Source organism: Coturnix japonica, chromosome 3 (genome assembly GCF_001577835.2).
Source record: "Coturnix japonica isolate 7356 chromosome 3, Coturnix japonica 2.1, whole genome shotgun sequence".
NCBI classification, from domain to species: Eukaryota; Metazoa; Chordata; class Aves; order Galliformes; family Phasianidae; genus Coturnix; species Coturnix japonica.
In genome coordinates this window covers 32,601,209-32,622,176 of record NC_029518.1, presented here as the reverse complement: position 1 = coordinate 32,622,176, position 20,968 = coordinate 32,601,209, and the positions used below count along the sequence as shown (strand labels likewise).

Sequence of the window (20,968 nt, the reverse complement as noted above, 5' to 3'; positions counted from 1 at the left end):
TCTTCGGTTTTGAGAAAATGAATGTATAAAAATGTTAAGTTGCATCAAATGATTGTTTTGGCACTTGTTCCGTTCAGATTTCTTTATATCAAAAATTCAAATGCATATACTTTTCTTAATTTGACTCCTGTTATGTTGTCAGCTCTGTCTCCTCATTTAAAAAAAGTAGAGGCAATGCTTTCATAAACTTCCAAATGCCTTTTGTAAGAGAAAAAGGTAACCAGAAGTTTGCAGTACTTGCCTGTGCTCTGCCCTAAGATTCAGATCTTCTTCCTAGGTGGTCATTGTTCAGCATCCTCAATGTTTTTTCAGCAAACACTGTGGATCATGAGATTTATGCTATTTGATTTCATATATGGTAAAAACAAAATTGAGCAAATTGAGAAAAAATGAAATGTTACACTATTTTGTTCTGTGCATATAGTTATATAACCACTAAAATTGAAGGAAATAAAAATGTTAGCATTCAAAAAGTTGTTCAGCAATCAGATTAACAGCTTTTAAGATGTACTAAATGGCTTCTCTTTTGACAGAAGTGATGGAGAATAGTATGTGAGCTGGTGTGGAAGTCTCCATCCTTGGTGTTAGCCAAAACTGAATTGGATGCAGTATTGAGAGACTGCTTTAGTTGCCTCTGCTAGAATGTTGGACTAGATTATCTCCAGAGGTTACTTCACACCTTACCTATGTTATGATTCTGCAAAACAGATACTGCTTCTATTATATTCTATCATAGTGTTAAGAAGAAAAGTTTACTGCTGAGGGGAAAAAGTTGTTAGCAATATTACTACTCCTATACTTTTAAAGCACTTCATAGAGTAGAATAACCTGCCTTAAAGAAGATGAACCTTGAAGAATATCAACAGGAATCCTGGGTACATACTAGGATATGTAGTGTTGCAGTCATTTCTAGATTTGAGTTGATTAGAGAAACTTTGTTTTGTGCTGACTTTTCTTTTTTCATCTTTTGATTTCACAAGAGCATTTTCCCTTTCCTCATGAGATGTTTAACAGTCTCAGAAGAACTGTCCAAATCTCACTTGCTAGTTTCAAATTGCTGATGGAGCTATGGCAGTATGATCTTAGGTAGTTTGCTAAATGTTACATTAGTTGTGCAAAATCTTGAAAGAGAATGTAGATGCATTCATAGTGCTTTGGCATTAAGTAGTTAGAATGTTGTTTTCCATAGCTGCTGTTGAGTTCTGGGGTGAAGTTCAATAATGTATGTAGCTTATCTTCCTAAAGAGATGAATGTATATATATTTGTTGCTTTTTCTTTCACTCTTGCACAGATACTTAATTTGAATCTGTTTTGGAAAACAAACACAAATGTTAAAAATAGAGTTAGAAGAAGTTTCCATTCCACTTTTTATTCCATTCCATGCTGTTTGATTTTACAGTATGGAACAGGAAAAGAAGTGAAGCTCTTTTGATTAGAACACTGAAGAACAAGATAGTGCCGCATACCACAGAGTCCTCCAATGATCTAGACAGTTTACATATAGTTGCTTACAGTTATTAATATAGACTAATTAAGATAAAGAATGAATATAATTCTATTCCATATATATGTAAACACATGCACACATAGTAGTTCTCATGTATGATAGTTCAACTAATCATTATTGTTCTATGGCTTATACCAAGTACAAAATAAGGTTTTAGTTGCAATAAACAATACAAACATATTTTCATTTTAGTTTGTAGAATCGTAGAATATCCTGGGTTGAAAAGGACCATAATGATCATCTCGTCACATCCAGCCTGGTTTTGATTTTGTTTATTGTCTGGTTTTGTTGTTGTTGTTTTTTAGTAGTAATTATTTAAATGAATTCAAGGACCAGACTGCATTCAAACACAACTCTAGATCTTTGGAAAGAAAAATGCAATTCGGGAATGAAGTTCTTGATCCAATTACTTTATAAATAGCCAAAGAATAGGAAGTGGAGGTGAAGACCATTTTCTTGATGTCTGGTTTGAATGATTGTTTTATCTTTTGCATATTATCAGCAGTCAATAACATAATAAGGAAGTTCTCATTTCTATTTTATGCAATTCCACTTAAAGTCACTCAATGGATTTAGTAATTTCACTGTAAGAAGGTGCTGGAAAGACAAGAAAAATGTATAAACAAGATTACTGATAAGGGCATATCCATTTGTGTTTTTAGACTAGGTTTTTAAGCAACACTTGGGTTGCACTTTTTAATTACTTTATTTCTTTATTTCAGAGAGCACAATCAGATGAATTAGAAAAAATAGAAAAGCACAGCAAGGCGTCTAAGGAAAAAGAAAATGCTAAGTCTTTGGATAAACCAGAACAGTAAGAACATACTTAGAAAATAATATAGTTTTATTCACTTCAGAAAATGTTGCATGCTACTGTAAACTAGCTGTAGATTATATTAATGAAAGCAAAACAGATTAAAACAATCTCTGAAACCTGTAATCATTTCTCTATGAATTTCCACAGGTTCCTCTATGAACTCTCTCTAATTCCCAACTTTTCAGAACGAGTATTTTGCATCTTGTTTCAGTCAATTTTCAGAAAGCATTAGTTCAATCCATCGCAAACTTGAATTATTACAGAAACTGTGTGAGGTAGGTTGTGTTCCATAAAGACCTGGAGCTACATTTTTTATATTTAATCTTGTTAATTTATACTCGTATTTCAAAAGTTTTTTCTTTATTTACTCTGAGTACTCATTACATCTGAAGGATAGCAGTCCTGCAGTATAGGACATTTTATGATTGTACTTCACTTCAACATCAAAGCAAATTTTCAGATTAACTTTTGGGACTGAACTATACCATATTGTTGCTATAAACGTGTATCAGTCTTGGGAAGAGAATGCACCTTTTCTGTTTGTTAAAGCAAAATCTTTCCTCTTTATAATAACTGTGTAATTCATTTCCAGAGCAGAATAATGTAGCTTTAACATGCAGATTTTGTCAGTATTTTCATAGCTATTTTTAATATTTTGTTTTAATTCTTAAGGTTCTGTTTGTTTTTTAAATAGGTGTTTCAATGGGTGTTTTAAGGATTTATTGCAAAACCCTCTTCTAAATTAAATATAATTCACACCAGCACCATGTAAGGAAATATGTTTTCTTTTTCCTAAAGGATCACCTCCTATAATATGCTGTTTTCTATTTACATAAATCATGTTCATTAATGATATTAACGTTACATAGTATTTACATATAACATATATAGACATGTATATACATATTACATATAAATTAATAACGGTTTTGCAGGTAAGGTTTTCCATTTACAAGGTATTAATAATATTCCACATCTTTTGTGTACATCTATTTCTGTTCTCTTTTGTAGACACTGAAAAATGGGCCAGGAGTTATGCAGGTCTTAGGTTTGGTTCTTGCCTTTGGGAATTACATGAATGGTGGAAATAGAACACGAGGACAGGCTGATGGGTTTGGACTAGATATCCTGCCAAAACTGAAAGATGTCAAGAGCAGTGTAAGTTGATTTGAGATTTCCTGTTGGCCTTAAAATATTAAAATACTTCCACAAATCACTCTTTCAATTTAAAATGAACAGTGTGTAATTTAGAAAGGCATATCAAAGGAAATTCTTAATTCTTAAGACTTCAGTTTGGCCCCAAATTAGTCCAGTGAATCTTTCAGGAGAATAGAGTATCTCCCTTGCGAGTAAAGACTATGAGACCTGGGACTGTTCAGCTTGGAGATTCTTATAAATGTCTATAGTGGGTGCGGCCAGGCTCCTAACCAGTGCCCAGAAAAAAAAGGCAACAAGAGCACAAACTAGAACACGAGAAGTTCTATATGAACATGATGAAAAATTTCTCTACTATGAAGGTTAAAGATCACTAGAATAGGCTGCCCAGAGAAGTTGTGTTGACTCCTCTGGAGATACTCAATATCTTTTACAATGTACTCTAGAGAACCTTTTCCAGCAGAGAGTTTTGACTAGAGGTCCTTTCCAAACACCTATAATTTTATTATTCTGTGATTATCGGGTTCTGCTCTTTTGATAGTGGTAGAAAAAGAAGAGCTTGTTTCCCTAGATAGACATGTTTTAGCTGTTGCATTAGATAACATGAGTAAGCTAGCTTTATGCATGTCAGCTACTTTCTTTTAAAGGAAGTCCATTCTGGTGTGTCTGTTCCTGCAGTAAGCCAAGGCAGTGATGATGTGAATGATGCCATAGTACAGCATGTCTAGGGCTGTAGTAAAACCTTATGATTTCACTATTAACTCTAGATAGATCACCACTTTCAGATCTTAGTTGAATATTTAGGCACATTAGATTTGATTGGGTGACTCAAATATTGTGAGCACTAACCTTCCAATTTTAAAATACTTTTTAAATTCACTTGTTGCTTGTTCAGTTGGAAAAGTTCTTATATTTTTCCACCTGAAACATAATTTTATTTAAAGTCCTCTCCAAGTCAAAGATTTCTTGTTGAAGTTTCATTATAAATGGGAAATAAGAAAGTAGTTTCCTCAACAAAGCCAAAAGTGTTTTAGAATAATAACTAATTTTTTATTAAATGTTTAGTTACAGATGATCAAAAAGTTCTGAATGTTACTCAGGAAAGTTGTATACACCAGCGTGGAATCAGTTTCTCTTTTCCCTTATTCAGAAATTTTAAATGCAAAGATTCAGTTTACAATCAGCTATGTTTCTGAAATCAATAATGGCTTATGCAAGTGTTACAATATATGTTTCTGTTACTATTTTTAATGATTGTTTCATAGTTTTCAGGGTGTTTTTTGTTGTTCTTGTTTGCTTGTGTTTGTGAAAAGTCTTCCCTGCCCCTTTCCCCGCCCCCCACCCTTACTCTTCCCCCAAATAAATAAATAGAAGACTCACAAAAACAAAATATTTTCTATGTGTGACTCTAAGAGAGACTTGAATGAACTTCCCCCACCCTCCCCCGCCCCCCGGGGAGTCTTAATAATACAACAACCATTTTCTCTTCTACACAGGACAACAGCAGAAGTCTTCTGTCTTATATTGTCTCATACTATTTGCGTAATTTTGATGAGGTGAGTGAGGATAAAGTTTGCTTTTTTTTAAACCAAAGATCAAAAATCAGCTTACTAAATTTGCATTTCAGCTGGCTAAGATAAGAAAATGCACACATGTCATTTGTGTATATTTAACAAAATAAAAATAATGAACACTACTTAACTTCATATTTGTGTTGTTGTCAGGATGCTGGAAAAGAGCAATGCATCTTTCCTCTTCCAGAGCCACAAGATCTCTTTCAGGCTTCACAGCTGAAGTTTGAAGACTTTCAAAAGGATCTCCGCAAAATGAAGAAAGATTTGCGAGGTACTGGTTAGATTAAGTGTTAATTATGTATTTCCAATGTGTATCTGATATTACTTTTTTCTATTGCTTTAAAAAATTATATGACAATATAACTTCAAAGAGGTTGCTAAAATACATAGCATCAAACCAATTAGGTAAAATCTTATAGTCTCAGAGCTAGAACAAAAAAAAAACAACAAAAAAACGTTTGCTGGAGTTCTTTAAAGAACATGTATAGCACTTTTTCTTACTAGCTCTGGGGACTAAGCACTAAGTTTAACTTAAGAGTTTGTGAAAATGTTAGCCAGCAACATCCACAATCGTCAATATTTTTTGTTAAAGGTCTCCATCAGACTAGGTAGGTATATTCCATTGTGCTAAATTGTGAAGAGAACAATTCAAATCAAACTGTGAAAAGATATTTATTGACTGTTTTGAATGGTTTTGAATGCCAGGAGTCTAGATAGCATGGAACGGCATAGTAAACCATTAGTCCCTTAATAACCTAGAATGAAAGGTTCTGTATTAAAACAAAAACTTGACACTGTCACAAAATAAAATCTGATCTTCTCTTCTTGCCCTTATCAAACTTCCTATTCAGATGTTTTCTTTAAAAAATGTTTTAAATATTTAGGAGTAAAATTTAAAGTTACTTCAAGATCACTTATTGTGCTTCTGAAGAGCAAACTGAAGCAGCATCCAGCTGCTGCCCTGAAGTGGTGGCATACTAGAACAGGTTGCCCAGGGGGGTTGTGGATGCCCCATCCTTGGAGGCATTCAAGGCCAGGCTAGATGTGGCTTTGGGCCGCCTGGTCTAGTAGTTGGCAACCCTGCATAATGGTGGGGGGCAGTTGAAACTAGATAGTCATTGTGTTCCTTTTCAATCCAGGCCATTCTATGATTCTGTGATTATGATTCTATGAAGAATCCTACAGTTCATCTGTAAGAAAAAATATTTCTATAGCTCTTGGAACTTTCAGATTATCTGAGGGGCAAATTCTGATCTTACAAACAGGGGAGAAAGATGCTTAGCTTTGATTTAGGAGAAGTACTTGAATTCAGGCACGTGTTTAAGAACTTCTAGGGATGCGGACATTACCCTTCACAAGTTCACCAAAAGTATAATTATATGGACAAAGGCTTAAATATTTTTAGATCAAGGTTGAAATTTGCACACAGACATAAATCTCTTGTGGAATAAATCTACACTGTGTAGTGATCAAAGACAGCTTTCTGTGAAAATGGAAATTACATGCTTCACTCTACCACAAGACTTCAGGCAAATTCTTTCTGTGCTTCCAGACCCAGCCCTTAGGCTTGAATCTCCATTGTCATTTTGTTCTCTAGTTAATGAAACTGAAGAATAGATGCAGACATCATGACTCCCTGCTCCCTTTGGGAAAAGTGTTTTCAGGAAATAGCTTTGGCCCTCTTTTACATCCTCTTCTGGATATAAAATAAAAATCTTATGGCTTCCTTATCAGCTCTGAGTGATGCCAAATGCTTTTTGATGTCTCTATTTCAAAGAAGTGTGTCACCTTGAATTCAAAATGAACTGCTTTAAAGAAAGCACTGATTGGAAGAGGATTCACTAAAATTTCTGCATATTCCAATTGTTTAGCTGTAATACGTTCAGAGAGACAGCTTAGCCAAATTGAGTGTTGGTCTTTTTAAAATAATACAAATGTTATCTGAATGCTTAAATGTCTTCAAAGTAGGTTCCCTTTTTCATTTATTTCAAGTACACTGCCAGATATACTACTGTATATGTGGAACATTATCACTTGAGGATCTAGTAGGTGTCTCATTAAATGACTGAGCAGGAACGGAGCTTAAGACACTGAGCAAGTTATAACAGAATTCTAAATATGATCCTCACTTTTTGAAGCCATTGAAAATAAAAGTAGTATTGAGTATTCCCAAGAAAGACTGGTTATTACCAAACCTAGAGAGGGAAACAAGATGCCTATGATTGCATTCCAGTTCTAGATGTGGGCTGTAGCTATGACCTGATTTTCGTCTGTGTTCAGGTGAAATATTTTATAAGAGGATTTCACCTTTTCTTGTTTTGTTTGTTTACATCCTTGTTTGTTTAATGTAATCACTGAAAATATGTATATAGACATTACTGGCTCTATCATGGCTTTAAGGGTAGGTTAGTTTCAAATACCTTGCAGACTGTGCACAGAGATCACACTTTGTAAAAATGTTCATGAAGGGATCCTTTTGGGAATTACAAATAAATACAACAAAAATAGAACACCACCACAAGTTAGAGGAAGGTTATTATGGAGAATTGTTTTGTAACATTAATTAAATAGTTCAACCTATAAATGCTATATTTTTCCATATAAATATGTCAATAACAAACACGGTGTGTATAGATATAAGTCATCTTTATAATTCTGCAAAAATATGTCATCCTCTTTCACGGTTCAGAGCTAGAGCTTATGACTGTATTAATGGAGCTATGCTGGTTTTCTTAAGAAAAGTAACTTGGATGTTTTCTTTTTTTTTGTTTTTTGTTTTTTTTTTTTATATTGTCAAAACTCTTGTACATATTAAAGTTTTGTGAATACTGCACGCCTAAGACACAGTGCGTACCTGTTTCAGGATTAATAATGCAGAAATTTACATGTCAGCTAAGTTGTAAGTCATCTAAAATAGTGCAGCAGAAGTTATTCTAGCCATGCAACATCCTTCTTGCAGATTATTCAGACTTTGTTGCTGTTTTTAGGTAAAATACACCCCAGGGTTAAAGTTAATATGGTATGTTACTGTTAAGAAATAAAAGACCAAAGAACAGGTAAAGCTTTTTGTTCACAAACCAAGTGAGTTTGACTCCATCTGTTGCTCCCAGATTTCACAGCTTTCCAGGATTCTTAATTCAGTCCTCTGAGCTTCAGTGACATATAGTTTGTTTGAGCAACTTGATCTGCTTTTGATCTCTCCTGGCTTTCAGCAGTGTTTCCTGATGCAGTCACTCCAAGCAATGACTGTTCTTATGTCATTCCAGGGACAAAACTCTAGCACTTGTCACATGACTTAAATCAACTCACCAAGGTTAGGTAACCAGGATAACAAGAATGTTGCATGACTCTTGATGATTAGGACCTGTGTTGTGTATTCAGTACTAGCATACAGATGCACAGTTGTGATTTATCAGAATACTGGATTTATGGCCCATGAAGTTCTTCAGAACATAGCTAGGACACTAAAATGGCAGTGATAGTTACTCGTGAAGCACTTACGGCAAATTAAGACAGTTTGAAAGCTGTTCTTTGGCTGCTTGTTAGCATTTTAGCTTTACAATAGTTATTTTTGCAAATCATAATCCAGTTAATCTATTGTTATTTACTGCAAAATTTTCACTGAAACTCAGCTAAAATACAATTGGAAACAATGTCAGGAAGAAAAAAAATTTGACTAGTGGAATGTTGAAAAGAAAAATAATGCTGTGTATTAGACTGCTATAAAATGGAGCCAGTCAGTGCTGATTTATATGCCACAGTATTGTAATGCTTAATATCTTTGACTGAAAGCTAATTACAAGTAATAATATTATTTTCATGATTTAAGTATTATTTTTGTAGTAATGCTTCTTACCATGAGTGCTAACAAGTCATTGAGAAGTTTCCATCTCTAAGAAGGTAGGCAGTATGGCTCCAGTGTCTCTTTGGTTTGAAATAAACATGACTGAAAGTGTTCATAAATTGTTAAGCAGCAGCTTGGCTGTGTAGCAATGGAAGTTACACATCTAATACCTGCTGTGGCAATCAGAGAACTGAAAGTTTGATTTTGTGCAGTAGAAAGACTTGTAACTGAATCTGGGGCATTGTCAAGATGGGACTGAGAGATATGAGGTAGTAGATATGCTTTAGTTCTTTACCATTTTTATTTGCATAATGATCTGTTAAACATTAGATGTTGGCAGTTGTGCTGACCTTATAAAATGAGATTGTGTCCACTGTTAAATCTTCCATTAATGCTTGCAGGCTAAATCCTTTTGTTATCTGTTTAATTTACCTTTACAGAAGCAACTATTGCCTTAGCCAAATTAAATCTACTTCTGCCTATTCATTAGCAGTGTGCATCCAAAAATTCTAGCTGTTTGTTCAGCTGTTACTGAACGGGTTAATTGTGGCAGCTACACAGCATGGAGACTCCTAAACCTAAACCAGATGTAAACTAAAGCCAGGCTTTCAGTCAATCTGTGAGTCATATTTTACTGTCCTTAAAGCTCCAAACAAGGAGCTATCTGTGGAATCCCTTGAAGACTTGGTAGTTCTTCTAAGTCTTTACAATTTAAAAAAAAATAAATAAAAGGGGGGGAAAAAAAAAAAGGAAGAAAAAAAAAGAAAAGAAAAAAGAGTTGTTTCTGTACTTATGGCTGAATTTGTCAGTTTATGTTGATGAGGCTAGTATTCTCCTTTGATAAAGTCTAAACTTTCTTTTAAAGTCACAGGTTGCAGCTCTAAGAAAGATGAAGTCACTGAGGATGTTGTGAAAATAGCGGTTATGCTGTTATACGCTTTTCAGATAAGTTGGACTCAGGCGAATGTCCTGTGGGACTTTGAGTTCTGAAAACCTCTGAAAATCAGGGACATAATTTCAAAACATCCTTAAAATCTTAAAAACAAATAGTCTTCTAAGTCTTAGCACAGCTTGTTCTACCAAGTACCGTAAACTATAGTGTCTTAAAAATGCATCTGAATTCTGTAGGACTTCTGTTAGGTAAATATGTGGTCTTAGGTGTGGTTAGCCCAAATACCCTGACAAACATCAGTTCATTTTTTGAATATTGCTTATATGTTAATAACTGTTTGGAAGGCTGAGAAAGAGATGTCTCTGCCTTTACCAACCTTTAGAATGTATGAATAAGAATGTACAAAGTCAGAATGTATAAATATGGTAAGTGCATGTAGACTGGGTAGCCAAGGTAACTGAAACCTTTGCTGTATAAAGCAATATTAGGTTCTTGTCCTTCTTATCCTTCTTTGTTCCTGTTTGGGCAATACCGGTTTTTGGGGTAAGTTCCTACCCAGTGCTTGGCATTTATGCCTGTCTACTGATTCTCATTTAGGATGCCTTAAAGGCCATTCCATTTGTGCATTATATTAAAATTTAAAATCTTCTTTAATTAAATGAACTACCTGTCCTTCTGTTTCTCACATTTCTGCTTGAGTAAAAAATGAAGGAAGCTGTGAGAATACAGATAGTAACAGAGCAAGTTTTGATGTAACTTGATCGAACTCAAAAAACAGATGAACATTTGTTTCTGACAAAACTTTTGTAAACTTATTGCAGCAAATCTACCTTGCCAAATTAGTCCTTTGATATCTGAGGTGTTTAGGGGATCTGCTTCATTGGAGTGATGTTATGCTTGTATATAACACTGGCCGGGGGTGGAAATAGAGACAGAATACTCTGGCATTTTCACATTTTTTTTCATGCATGTTTCACGTTCACATTTCTTAGAAGTTATTAAATACACTTCTGACATATTTATTCAGTATCGTATTCCTACACTTGGGCAGAAATACTGGTAACTGTCCAGTGTTTTACGTTCCTTTCATGTGATGAGCACTTTAAAATTCCTTTGGTTACAGTGAGGAATAACAATACTTCATCCAAATAAAGGAATTTTATACTCTGGTGACAAATTGCAAGACATGATAAATGAGTGCTCTAACAAACAGGTTGTGCAGGGAGGCTGTGATTCCAAACTTGGTGCTCTGGAAAATAAGGAATCTTGGAGCTAACAGGACTGTTAATTATTTAACTCAGCTGGGTTCTTCATTAATTTTGAACACAGGCTGTCTCAAAACTGGCAGATTATGGGTTGGGTATTGTAACAGGAATAGCATTTCCCTCTCTTTTTATTTTTATTTTTTAATCAGATATTATATATAGTATCTTCCTACAAAGCAAGAAAGAGGATTTTTTTATTTTATTTTTTATTTTTTATTTTTTTTAAAGTTACTTGCACATAATTTGTAGTCCAGGAATAGGGTCAGAAACAAACCTGAATAGCTGCTCTTCAAATATCACTGTTTTTTTTATTTTTTATTATTTTTTTATTTTTATTTTTCCTTTTGTGTAGAAATAAATAAAAAGCAAACTAGAGAAACAAAGACATAATTAGCTCTACTTCCTTTCCTCCACCCCACTTATATGAACAAATCAACTATGGAAGGGCTTTCAGTATGCAAATGGTTGAAGATAATACATTTCTTCCAACAATATTACATGTTTTCCTTTGCCATAGCCCATAGAGAGTTGAATACAAAGGATGGTATATCCTTGTATTTTCTTCTGGTCTTTGAAAGAGGACTGCTTCAGAGTATTGGTATGGCATAGGCTTCAGATTTTTTTTTTTTTTTATTTTATTTTTGAGCATATATTTTTATAAGATGTTTTTCTTCCAAATCAGCTGAGATATTTGGAGGTATAGTCATTAAATCCGGAGAGTAAAACATTTTAATTGTTCTGTGAAAAACAATTTCAGTGTTTTTGAAAAGGTATGAAATGGAAGTGATATTAAATTTGTGACTGTTTCTGGTGTGTCTTTCAACTATCACATATTATTGAACAGGAGAAAAGAATAGGAAAAATACAACCATCAAATTTATTTATTTAGTTACTTATTTTCAGAATAGTACATAATTATTCCAGCTTTATTCTAGCCATTATTGTATGAAAAAGGTCGTTTTGAATTCCTTCCCGTATTTCAGATGTGCTGGCTAACATTTAAGAACCTTAGAAATGGTTAGAGAGCATTTGGATCATGCTTGTATTTTTGCTATTTGTGAAAGTATTTTTAGAACGAATTAAGCAGTTGTTTGTTGTTTTTTTTTAAAAAAAATTATCAACACACTTCCCCTCCCCCCCCCCCCCCCCCAAAATCTTTAAAAATAGCAAAGGAAGGCATCATAAAAGAGAAGGAAAAATGAATCACTGTATTCAGGTTCTAAACTGATCAGTAGTATTTATTTATCAAAGGTACAGTTTCTGTTCAGTTCCTTTCTAAAATCATAGACTTCTCCATTCTTAGAAATGCTTCACAGATGGCAGTCACTGAATTTTTATATTTAGTTTAGCATATAACTGTGTCACTTGCTTGCACGTTTGAGTGTGTGTATATACTAAAATTCTTCATAAGTAGCCCTACTCACTTATAGGAATATTTTCATTTTAAATTTTGTTTTGCTTTCTAAAAATATACTTGTACTTCCATTGCTTTTTAAGCTAAATAAAAATGAGATTGAAATTTTTAGTATCACCCTAACTTTGCTTGTTTAGACTTGCTGATTATTTTATTTGAATGAGTCTCTATGTATTTGTATTTTAAAATCAGTATCACTAGTTGCCTTTGATTTAATCACAGCTATGAGAAAATACAATCAAACATTTTCTGAGATCTAATGCTGCATTCTTTTAAAAAAAAAAAAAAAAAAAAGTTCCAGAAATAGGAGACTAGACTAGAGTCTAGTAAAGGTGAATCAATTTGCTCAGCTAATGGAATACAAAAGAGTAATGTGACTACCTCATTATCTGTTTACATTTTTCGTACGTTAGCTTGAATGACTAAGTGGAGACCTACATTGGGCTCATTTGCCATAGGGAATGAACCTCTGGATCATTATCTTAAATTGCGATACCACCACCATGATCTTTTCAATATATCATTCATCTGTTTCTGAAACCAAGAAATGTTAGTACAGGTTAAAAATTCATGATTGCTTAGAACGACCTGATAAGTATTTTTTTTCTTTTTTAAAATTCTGGTATTTTTGTAAATATTTCACGTTTCTAGATAAAATAATTAATCTAAGATAATTAGATCTAATCTTATCTATTATTTCTAATCTAAACCAGACTGTAATTCTGTTCTGTATATATTTATATGAATGCCATTCTATGTATTTTTAATATTTAAAGGAGATAATTATGATAATTATTATGATAATTCTGCTGCTTCATTATTTTTTTTTAATGTAATCATTCTTCTGTATGCAAAAGCACAGTACCAATCCTGTTTCTTTGAAAGAACTATCAGAGTAAATACTTTGATTGGATTTTTTGAGGCAGAGCCATTCTCCTGAATTAGTATCTTTTGTTGCTCCAGATGGAATTACTTTGGATTGTCTGTGAGAACATGGCAATGCCACCTCACTGGTGACAAATTTGTGGGGGATACTTTGGGGTTCAGCTATGCTGATGAAGTAATAACCAAACTGTCCTCCAGCAAGATCTCTTACAGAATTCAAGCTATGATAGCTATACTGTCATGTTCTTGAACTTCAGTAATTTTCTAGGTTATTTTCAAACAAAGCAAGATAGTTAACCACATCAGTGGTTTCAGCAAATATCAAGCCCTTATCTGAGTTTTATGTACTATGATTCTGTAATTAAAATTTCTCCTAGTGGTTGGTGCTGGTTTTCCACCTGAACTTCATTTTCATTGAGGTACTGTCACTTAAGTCCACATAGATGAACATGACCTGAAATCAGAGGTCATAATTTTATTCCTACATCTTTCAGCCCCTTTAATTTGTCTTTCTCCTTCAAAATAATTCAGTGTATTTAGTAATCTTGCTACTATTCATTTAAATTAACAGTTATGCTGGCCATGATTTATTGTTACATTTTGATCAAAAAGATTTGATTATGGCATAGCTGTTCCTGAATATATTATCATAGAGTTCACACTTGAAGTAGTGCATGGAACATATTCCAGTGATTTCACTAAGTATAAATTAATTGAAGAATGTGTTTTATTTCAACATGCAGACACATACTATGATGTGCTGTTACTAAACTAATCTGTTATTTCAATTTCAGTATGTGAGACAGAAGCAGCAAAAGTTTATCAGCTATCACTAGAAGAGCACCTACAGCCTTTCAAAGACAGCATGGAGCAATTCATTAGTCAAGGTAAATAATGAAACGTCACTTAACCTTTTCATGACATTTCAAAGACAAGTTATGGGAACAATGTTTATACATTGTGGGAAAGAGACTGTTTATTTTGGCATCATAGAAAGATGTGGATTAGTTTAATCAGATGCCACACAGTTCTAAAAGATTTACAAAATGATTCTGTTGTAATGTAGGTGACTCATTTTCTTTTGCATGACAGCAAAGACAAATGCTATTGGCTCAAGTACGTGATCTGATAAGTTCAGCATTCCAGTAGAAAACAATTTTACAACCTTTGTTCCTTGAAAAATTATTGAAGCTGGATCTGTGTCATTAATTTCTTTCCAAAGAGATAATTCCTTTAGATGTGCCAAAAACATGCTGTAAGTTCAGCAAAAGCAGTTGAAGTTTTCTTCCAGATATAAGGCAAATACATATGAAATACTTGGATGGGCTAAGTGGAAAATGCAAGAAAAGATTTAAGTATCCATGATGAGCTGGCATCCTGAGGACTAGAAGGAATAAAAAATACAACAACAAAAAACACTTTAAAAATGAATAGACAATGTTTTACTCGACTCTTCTTTGGCTAAATGGTAGGAAGATAGGAAGTATGGATAAATTTAATTTTTGACTAATAGCACATCACTATGTCTCTTGAAATACTTCACTGAAAGAGTATATTCTGTGTTGACCAGTTCAATTTCTGATACAATTTGGAGTTGAATGTGTTAGAGTGGCAGTGGCCTGATAAGCAAATCAATGTTGTTTTAGCGTTCTTGTTCACATTACTGGTTCTTCTGTTTTGATGACATTTTTTGTAATAGAAGATGTCTGTCCCCTTCTGATCCAGGTGATTTATGTGAAAAGTGAGTTTCTTCTGATTACTCAACATAGCTCTAGCTCTCAGTAATACATTAGCCTAGATCTGTGACAACGTGTAAGAAAGAAATCATTATTAACTGTTTGTGTATGATGTTTGACAGACCAGGCAGGTATGCATTTATTTATTCTTAATTAGAATGTCCAAGATGATCATCTGTCCAAATATGTAAGAAAAAGAAATATAAATTTCAGTATGTATCAGTATGTGCTACCAGTTTCCTAACTACAGTGGATTTACAGTTATTTATATGAGTATTGCAGAAACACTGTTTTGATCTATATATGTAAATTGATGCTTCCTGAGACAAACTATCCATCTGTCAAATCTGGCAAACAGCGCTATGTCCTGCATGACTAGATATGGAACTACAAGGACTTCTCAGAAAGCAATGCCTCCTAATTTATTCTGTTGGCCCATGAAGTCAAAGGCAGATCCTGGAAGCATGGCAGTAGAGGTTGAACCTTCCCACCAATGTTCCATTAAACTTGCTTGCCATATGACAGATGGCAGCAGAGAGGCAGTCTGACAAAATGGCGAGTGACATGGAAGCTCATATCAAGCAAGCACTGGTGTCACTGAATTCCTCTAAGGAGAAACAATTGCACCCAGTGACATTCATTGACACTTGCTGAATGCTTATGGAGACCAAACAGTAGATGTGAGCACAGTGAAATAATGGGTGGTGAATTTCAGCAGAAGTGACAGTGGGCCATCTATGTTGGTGTAGTACAACGTTCAGACTCTTGTTCATCACTGGCAAAAAATGCCCATCTACTGGTAATGATTGTGCTGAAAAACAGTTTTTTGTAGCTGAGGATTTTCTCCAGCCAATGGTGTTATTGAGCTTTTTGTATCTGTTTTTGTTTCCATAGAAATTATTAGTAAACATTCCCTTCGGAGTGACCTTTGTATGTTAAAACTGTATTCTCACTGTACAGTTGATATGCAACTAGTGATACAAACTTATACCACGTATTTTGTTAAATTTATATTATCACTGTAGCTAGGGAGCTATCAAATCCTGAGCTACTCTTAAACAGATGACTAATGATATAAAGAAATCACACAACATGTCTTAAAAAAAAAAAAAAAAAAAAGCAAATCATATATGGGGCTTATATTACATCACATATGTACTGCTTTTACTTTGTATTTTAGCTTTTTTTTGACTGTGACTTAGAGAGGGTAATGATAGAGTAAAAGCTATAGTAATGTAATGAGGAAAATGAGAAGAAATATGCAGCAGTGCATCTTATCCACGAAGAGCTTTGCTGTGTTATTAGTGGATCTTGCTAGAGCATTGCTAGGGGGAAATCTATAATGTCAGTAAAAGTATTGATTGCTTTTTTAATTGAAATAATTGGAAATGTGCATTGTGAATGCAATTAATTGTGTCTAACAAAAATTATACATTGTTTAAAAATTTGAGGATTACTTTTTTAGTATTCTATCACAACGTAAGAAAGACAAAGGTTAACATATAAGAAAAAAGGAATCTCTGGTTAAGTTCCAAAAAAAAAAAAAAAAAAAAAAAAGTAATTCTAAATACCTTTCATTATGAAATCCTTTGTTTTTACTTCATGGGATTGAATTCAGACTTGAAAGAGGCCATGTTTAAAGCAGGATTTCTCTTTCCTGTTCAGTGTTTGACAGGCTTTTGATCTAGATATTTTTTCTAAGGGCTTTTGTTGTTTATGTAGACATAATCGATGAGTCTTTTCAGCTAGACTGCACACATGATCATTTAGAAAAACAGAGGGACAATTCTTGGCACCTTTTAGGGATTTGTGTTTATATAACATATGCTCTGGGAAGAAAAAAAAAAAACTCACTAAGCTTGAAGTTTTATCTTTTCAAGTTCCAGTTTCTCTAAAGTCAGAAAAGTTTTAACTTATAATTCAGATGAAAAACATTTTTCATAAGGATGAATAATTTGGCATGTTTATATGGTGTCTTTTCAGAGTAGATAACTTGTGTGCATAATGGGACCCAAAAGTTCAAAGTAGATAGTTAGTCACTTAAACTTGTTGCTAAACTTGCAGTTAAAATGGAAAATGGATTTATTGTGGGCAAAAATACTTGGACATTGAATTAAATATTCCTGGCAAGGAGATAGAAAAGCTGGATAGTTACTGTATGGCATGGTGGTTATGTAACTTCAAATTAAGTTTTACTCTAAATGGTCTAGCTGATTGTTGCTATTGATGTATTAATAAAAAAGGTTAACACATTCATTAGAGTCACTAGAGGCAAAAATGATTGTTCTTCTAGCTGACTAATGGGAAATTATTCCTTTCAAAGGATAAAGAAGGGGATGAAGTAAGGCATGTGTTCAGAGTCATAAGCTTTTAAATCAAAATGTTAACAGCATATATAGCTGAGGCTGCCTAGCATTTACCTTGCTGTCCCAGTCAGTAGTCTAAATGTGTCAGCATATTCATCAAAATAAGCTAAGTATTCGATCTATTTAACAGAAAATAAAAATCTGTTCCATCTCTATACATGTAGTTTCTGAGGGTCTGTGTGTATCAGAACCTCCTAGGGAAACCTCTCTGTTCTCCTATGTTTTCTATCACCTTTTTGGAACCACACATAGTAAACTATTGGTCAAAAAATTGTTATTCTCAAATTTAAATATTGGTAATTTCTCCTGAGATTCTCTGTAGGTACATGGCTTTAAAATAACAACAACAACAAAAACCCACTTGCAAACAGGAAATTTAAAAGAAAAATGTAATATTATAAAGAACTTTCTAAAAGTATTTTCTTTATTACTTACTTCTAACTGCTTATTTAAAATTTATACTAGTATTCAGAGATAGTCCTTTTTAAGTGAAACGTTATTCAGACCAAATTGTCAGAAATTAATAAGTACTGTTTATATCTCCTCAGTATAGGAGTGCAAACTTCACTGAATGTTTCTTTCCACAAGTCAGTCCACAAAAGTTATTGCAGTTTGAATAACAGAGATCACAGAGGAAAAAACTGTTTGAAAATGCATTTGCTTTTGGATCACAAACGAATCCCAATCCACAGGTTTTAACTGTGGTTAACTTTGCAGTGAGAAGCAGTCCTTAGATGTTTGCTTTTAGGACTCCAGCTAGGCTGTACATTCTTCTCAGCCTGATAAGGCAGGAAACTTCTGATAGGAGGCTGCAGCCACTGCTCCCTCAGACAAGTCAGTCAGTCTGGTTTGGGACCTGAGAAGAAGAAGTATGTTCAAATCACAGATTTACAACTATGATTCTATAAATTGTGCAGATGTTTTAGACTTGAAATCTGGGGAAGGGATTGTTTTAGTTTCTGAATAAGGTGTCATTAATTTTAGATTTATTTTTTTTTTTTCAGTATTATGTTATAGGATATTTTAAGGATAGAATGCATTGCATATAAGAAGGAGTAAAAATGATTTTCAGATGATTAGCTAGTTAGTCTAAATCCAGGAATAAATAAATAAATAAATCTGCTGTAGTTGTATGTTTGGGTGACCATTCAGCCTTTGTCTCCTTCTAGTCTTGACAAAATTCTTACAGTTGTCAGCAAGTTACAGTCACAGATTTTATCCTGCTGGACTCCAGACTGTTCTCCAGGCCTGAGTTTTAGCCACATCCTTATGACCTTACAGAATAAAGATGCTAAAATTGTGCTTTTGATTGAACTGTCTGTAACCATTTTGCCAGGAATCTGGTTTCCAAACATATAGTAAATGAATGTATAAATCACTAACTGTGTTGTATTTATCTCTATAGCTGCAACCAGTTAGTTGGCCATAACCTTCTCTTTTAGGTCAAGCAACAAAAGGCTGTACATCACCAGATGATGTACTGTGAGTAAAACTAAATAATCAGAATGAGTTTTGGATGACTGGATTCAGTTTCTGGCTCCAGAAGACTGTGAAATGAATGCTGTTAGAAATTGCCAGAATTAATATTACTCTAGCACAGAATGATTGATTTTGAAGTTTTCTTTTTCTTCAACTGTTTGAATAATTTGATTAATTCAAGGGATACCACTGCATCAACTTTTTTTTCCCCTAAAAATAACTGAGAAAATATGACTAAGATCATTAGGAATAAATAAAAAGTAATGCTTTAGTTTTTCTTTAAAGCAAACAAAACAGAAATGCACAGAGAGTCCATGGGTTGGATACTGTGTAATTTATACGGAGGTATTCACTTTAAATAATGCCATCAAAATACACTCATTATTCAGACAATTTTTTTAATTAGAGTAATTCTTTGATTAAATACAGAGAGAGCAACATGCATTCACTAATATAGAGATAAAATTTTAACTAGTTCAATTAACATCTACATTTTTGTTAGTATTTATTTTTTCATTGGATTATTGAAAGAGCATTTAAAACATTTTCATTGAGTTCTGAAAGTATTTTTTTTTAATCTCACACTGACATCTTAGTGCTGAAATGTACTTTTACCTTAGTATTGTATAAACTTGGCCCCAACTCAGGTTTCAGCACCTTCATTGATTAGGACATAATAATCCTAATTTAGATTATGGTGTATTTGCAACACTAAACACTGTATTAAAGAGTAAAAAAGTTTTTTTTTGGCATTAGTTGGCAGGAGGATGATATGTATTAGTCATAAAAACATGATACAGGTCATTCGCACCGAAAGCAGTATGAATGGGTGCAGCGGAATACTGGAAACATTGTAGACAGGGTTCAAAATCACCCCTTCTATAAAATCAGGAATGCTTACCATGTAGTTGTTGGGATGTTAAATTAAAATAGAGACATTGAAACTTAACTTAGGTTTAGTTCCTGCATTGGGTGATCTCTCATGGTTGAGAGATCAGGCTAGCAGCTGGACATCCTTGCTTTTAAATTAGACCTGAAACCTCCTGCATACCTAATAACATGTATTTAGTTTTTGGTTTGATAGGTACAAGCAATCTGGTTAGTGACTAGTCCTGACCTCCTGGAACATTTCTGTAGTGTAACATTTTAGAATCAGTAGCATGGAGTGAGGTGGTCAAAGCTACATATGAACTACGATGTATTTTACTTCTTTGAATATGACATTTAAGAACATTAGAGTGAATAGTCTCTAAATACAGTTAAATTAGAGTATAATAGATTAGTAGCCTTGGATCTGGGTCCCTTCCCTTGCCAGTGATACCTCTGACCTGGGCAGAGGTGCTTCATTGCCTTCTCCCTTTCTCAGCCCTGGGGAGGTGGAAAGATCCACCTGGAAAAAGAACAACACTGCTGGCCTGGCTTCACCTCGCTTCAGTGGAAAGTAGATTCCATCTTTTAAAGGGTAACAAATTATTTGTTTACCAGACTGCTGCCTGAGATGGAATGAAAGATGAAATATAGAGGAAATTCACATCTTGAAATGTGCTTTGAGTACTAGGCAGGACTTTTGCTAATTTTTGCTAATTTTCTTACTGTTATTATTTTTATTATAGTTATTTTTATGGTGAAGGTAGAGATGCACTGCAACAGGTTGTTCAGAGGTGCTGGATGCCCCTTTCTTGGAGGCACTTGAGGTTAGAGCAACCTGCTGGTAGTCATAGGCATCCCCCTTCATTGCAGGCGTTTTGGATCAGATGACATTCAAAGGTCCCTTCCAACTCAGATGATTTAATGATTGGTTATAGGACTCTATACTCCTTTCATGGAGTCTTTTATTTACAAAGTTGTTTGGGTTTGGGGTGATTTTTTTGTTTGTTTGGGGATTTTTGTTGTTGTTGTTGTTTTTTTAGACCATTGTTGATCATTGGTATGACTGTGGATTTTAGTTGTGATCTGTGGAGCAGCAAATAATTTGACTTGTCCCTGTTGTGTAATGCCGTTATGAAGTGCAATTGATTGAAGTAACTATAAAT

At 33.9% G+C, this 20,968-nt stretch overlaps 1 protein-coding gene across 1 annotated transcript in view; it reads left to right on the top strand.

The window, feature by feature from the left end:
* Positions 1–20,968, top strand: part of FMN2 (formin 2) — a 133,077-nt gene that overhangs the window by 78,588 nt on the left and 33,521 nt on the right. Inside the window, 7 exon segments of the mRNA XM_015857765.2 lie at positions 2,231–2,322; positions 2,473–2,538; positions 2,540–2,600; positions 3,337–3,483; positions 4,977–5,036; positions 5,205–5,325; positions 14,149–14,241. Of these exon segments, the coding sequence (XP_015713251.1) occupies positions 2,231–2,322; positions 2,473–2,538; positions 2,540–2,600; positions 3,337–3,483; positions 4,977–5,036; positions 5,205–5,325; positions 14,149–14,241 (640 nt within the window).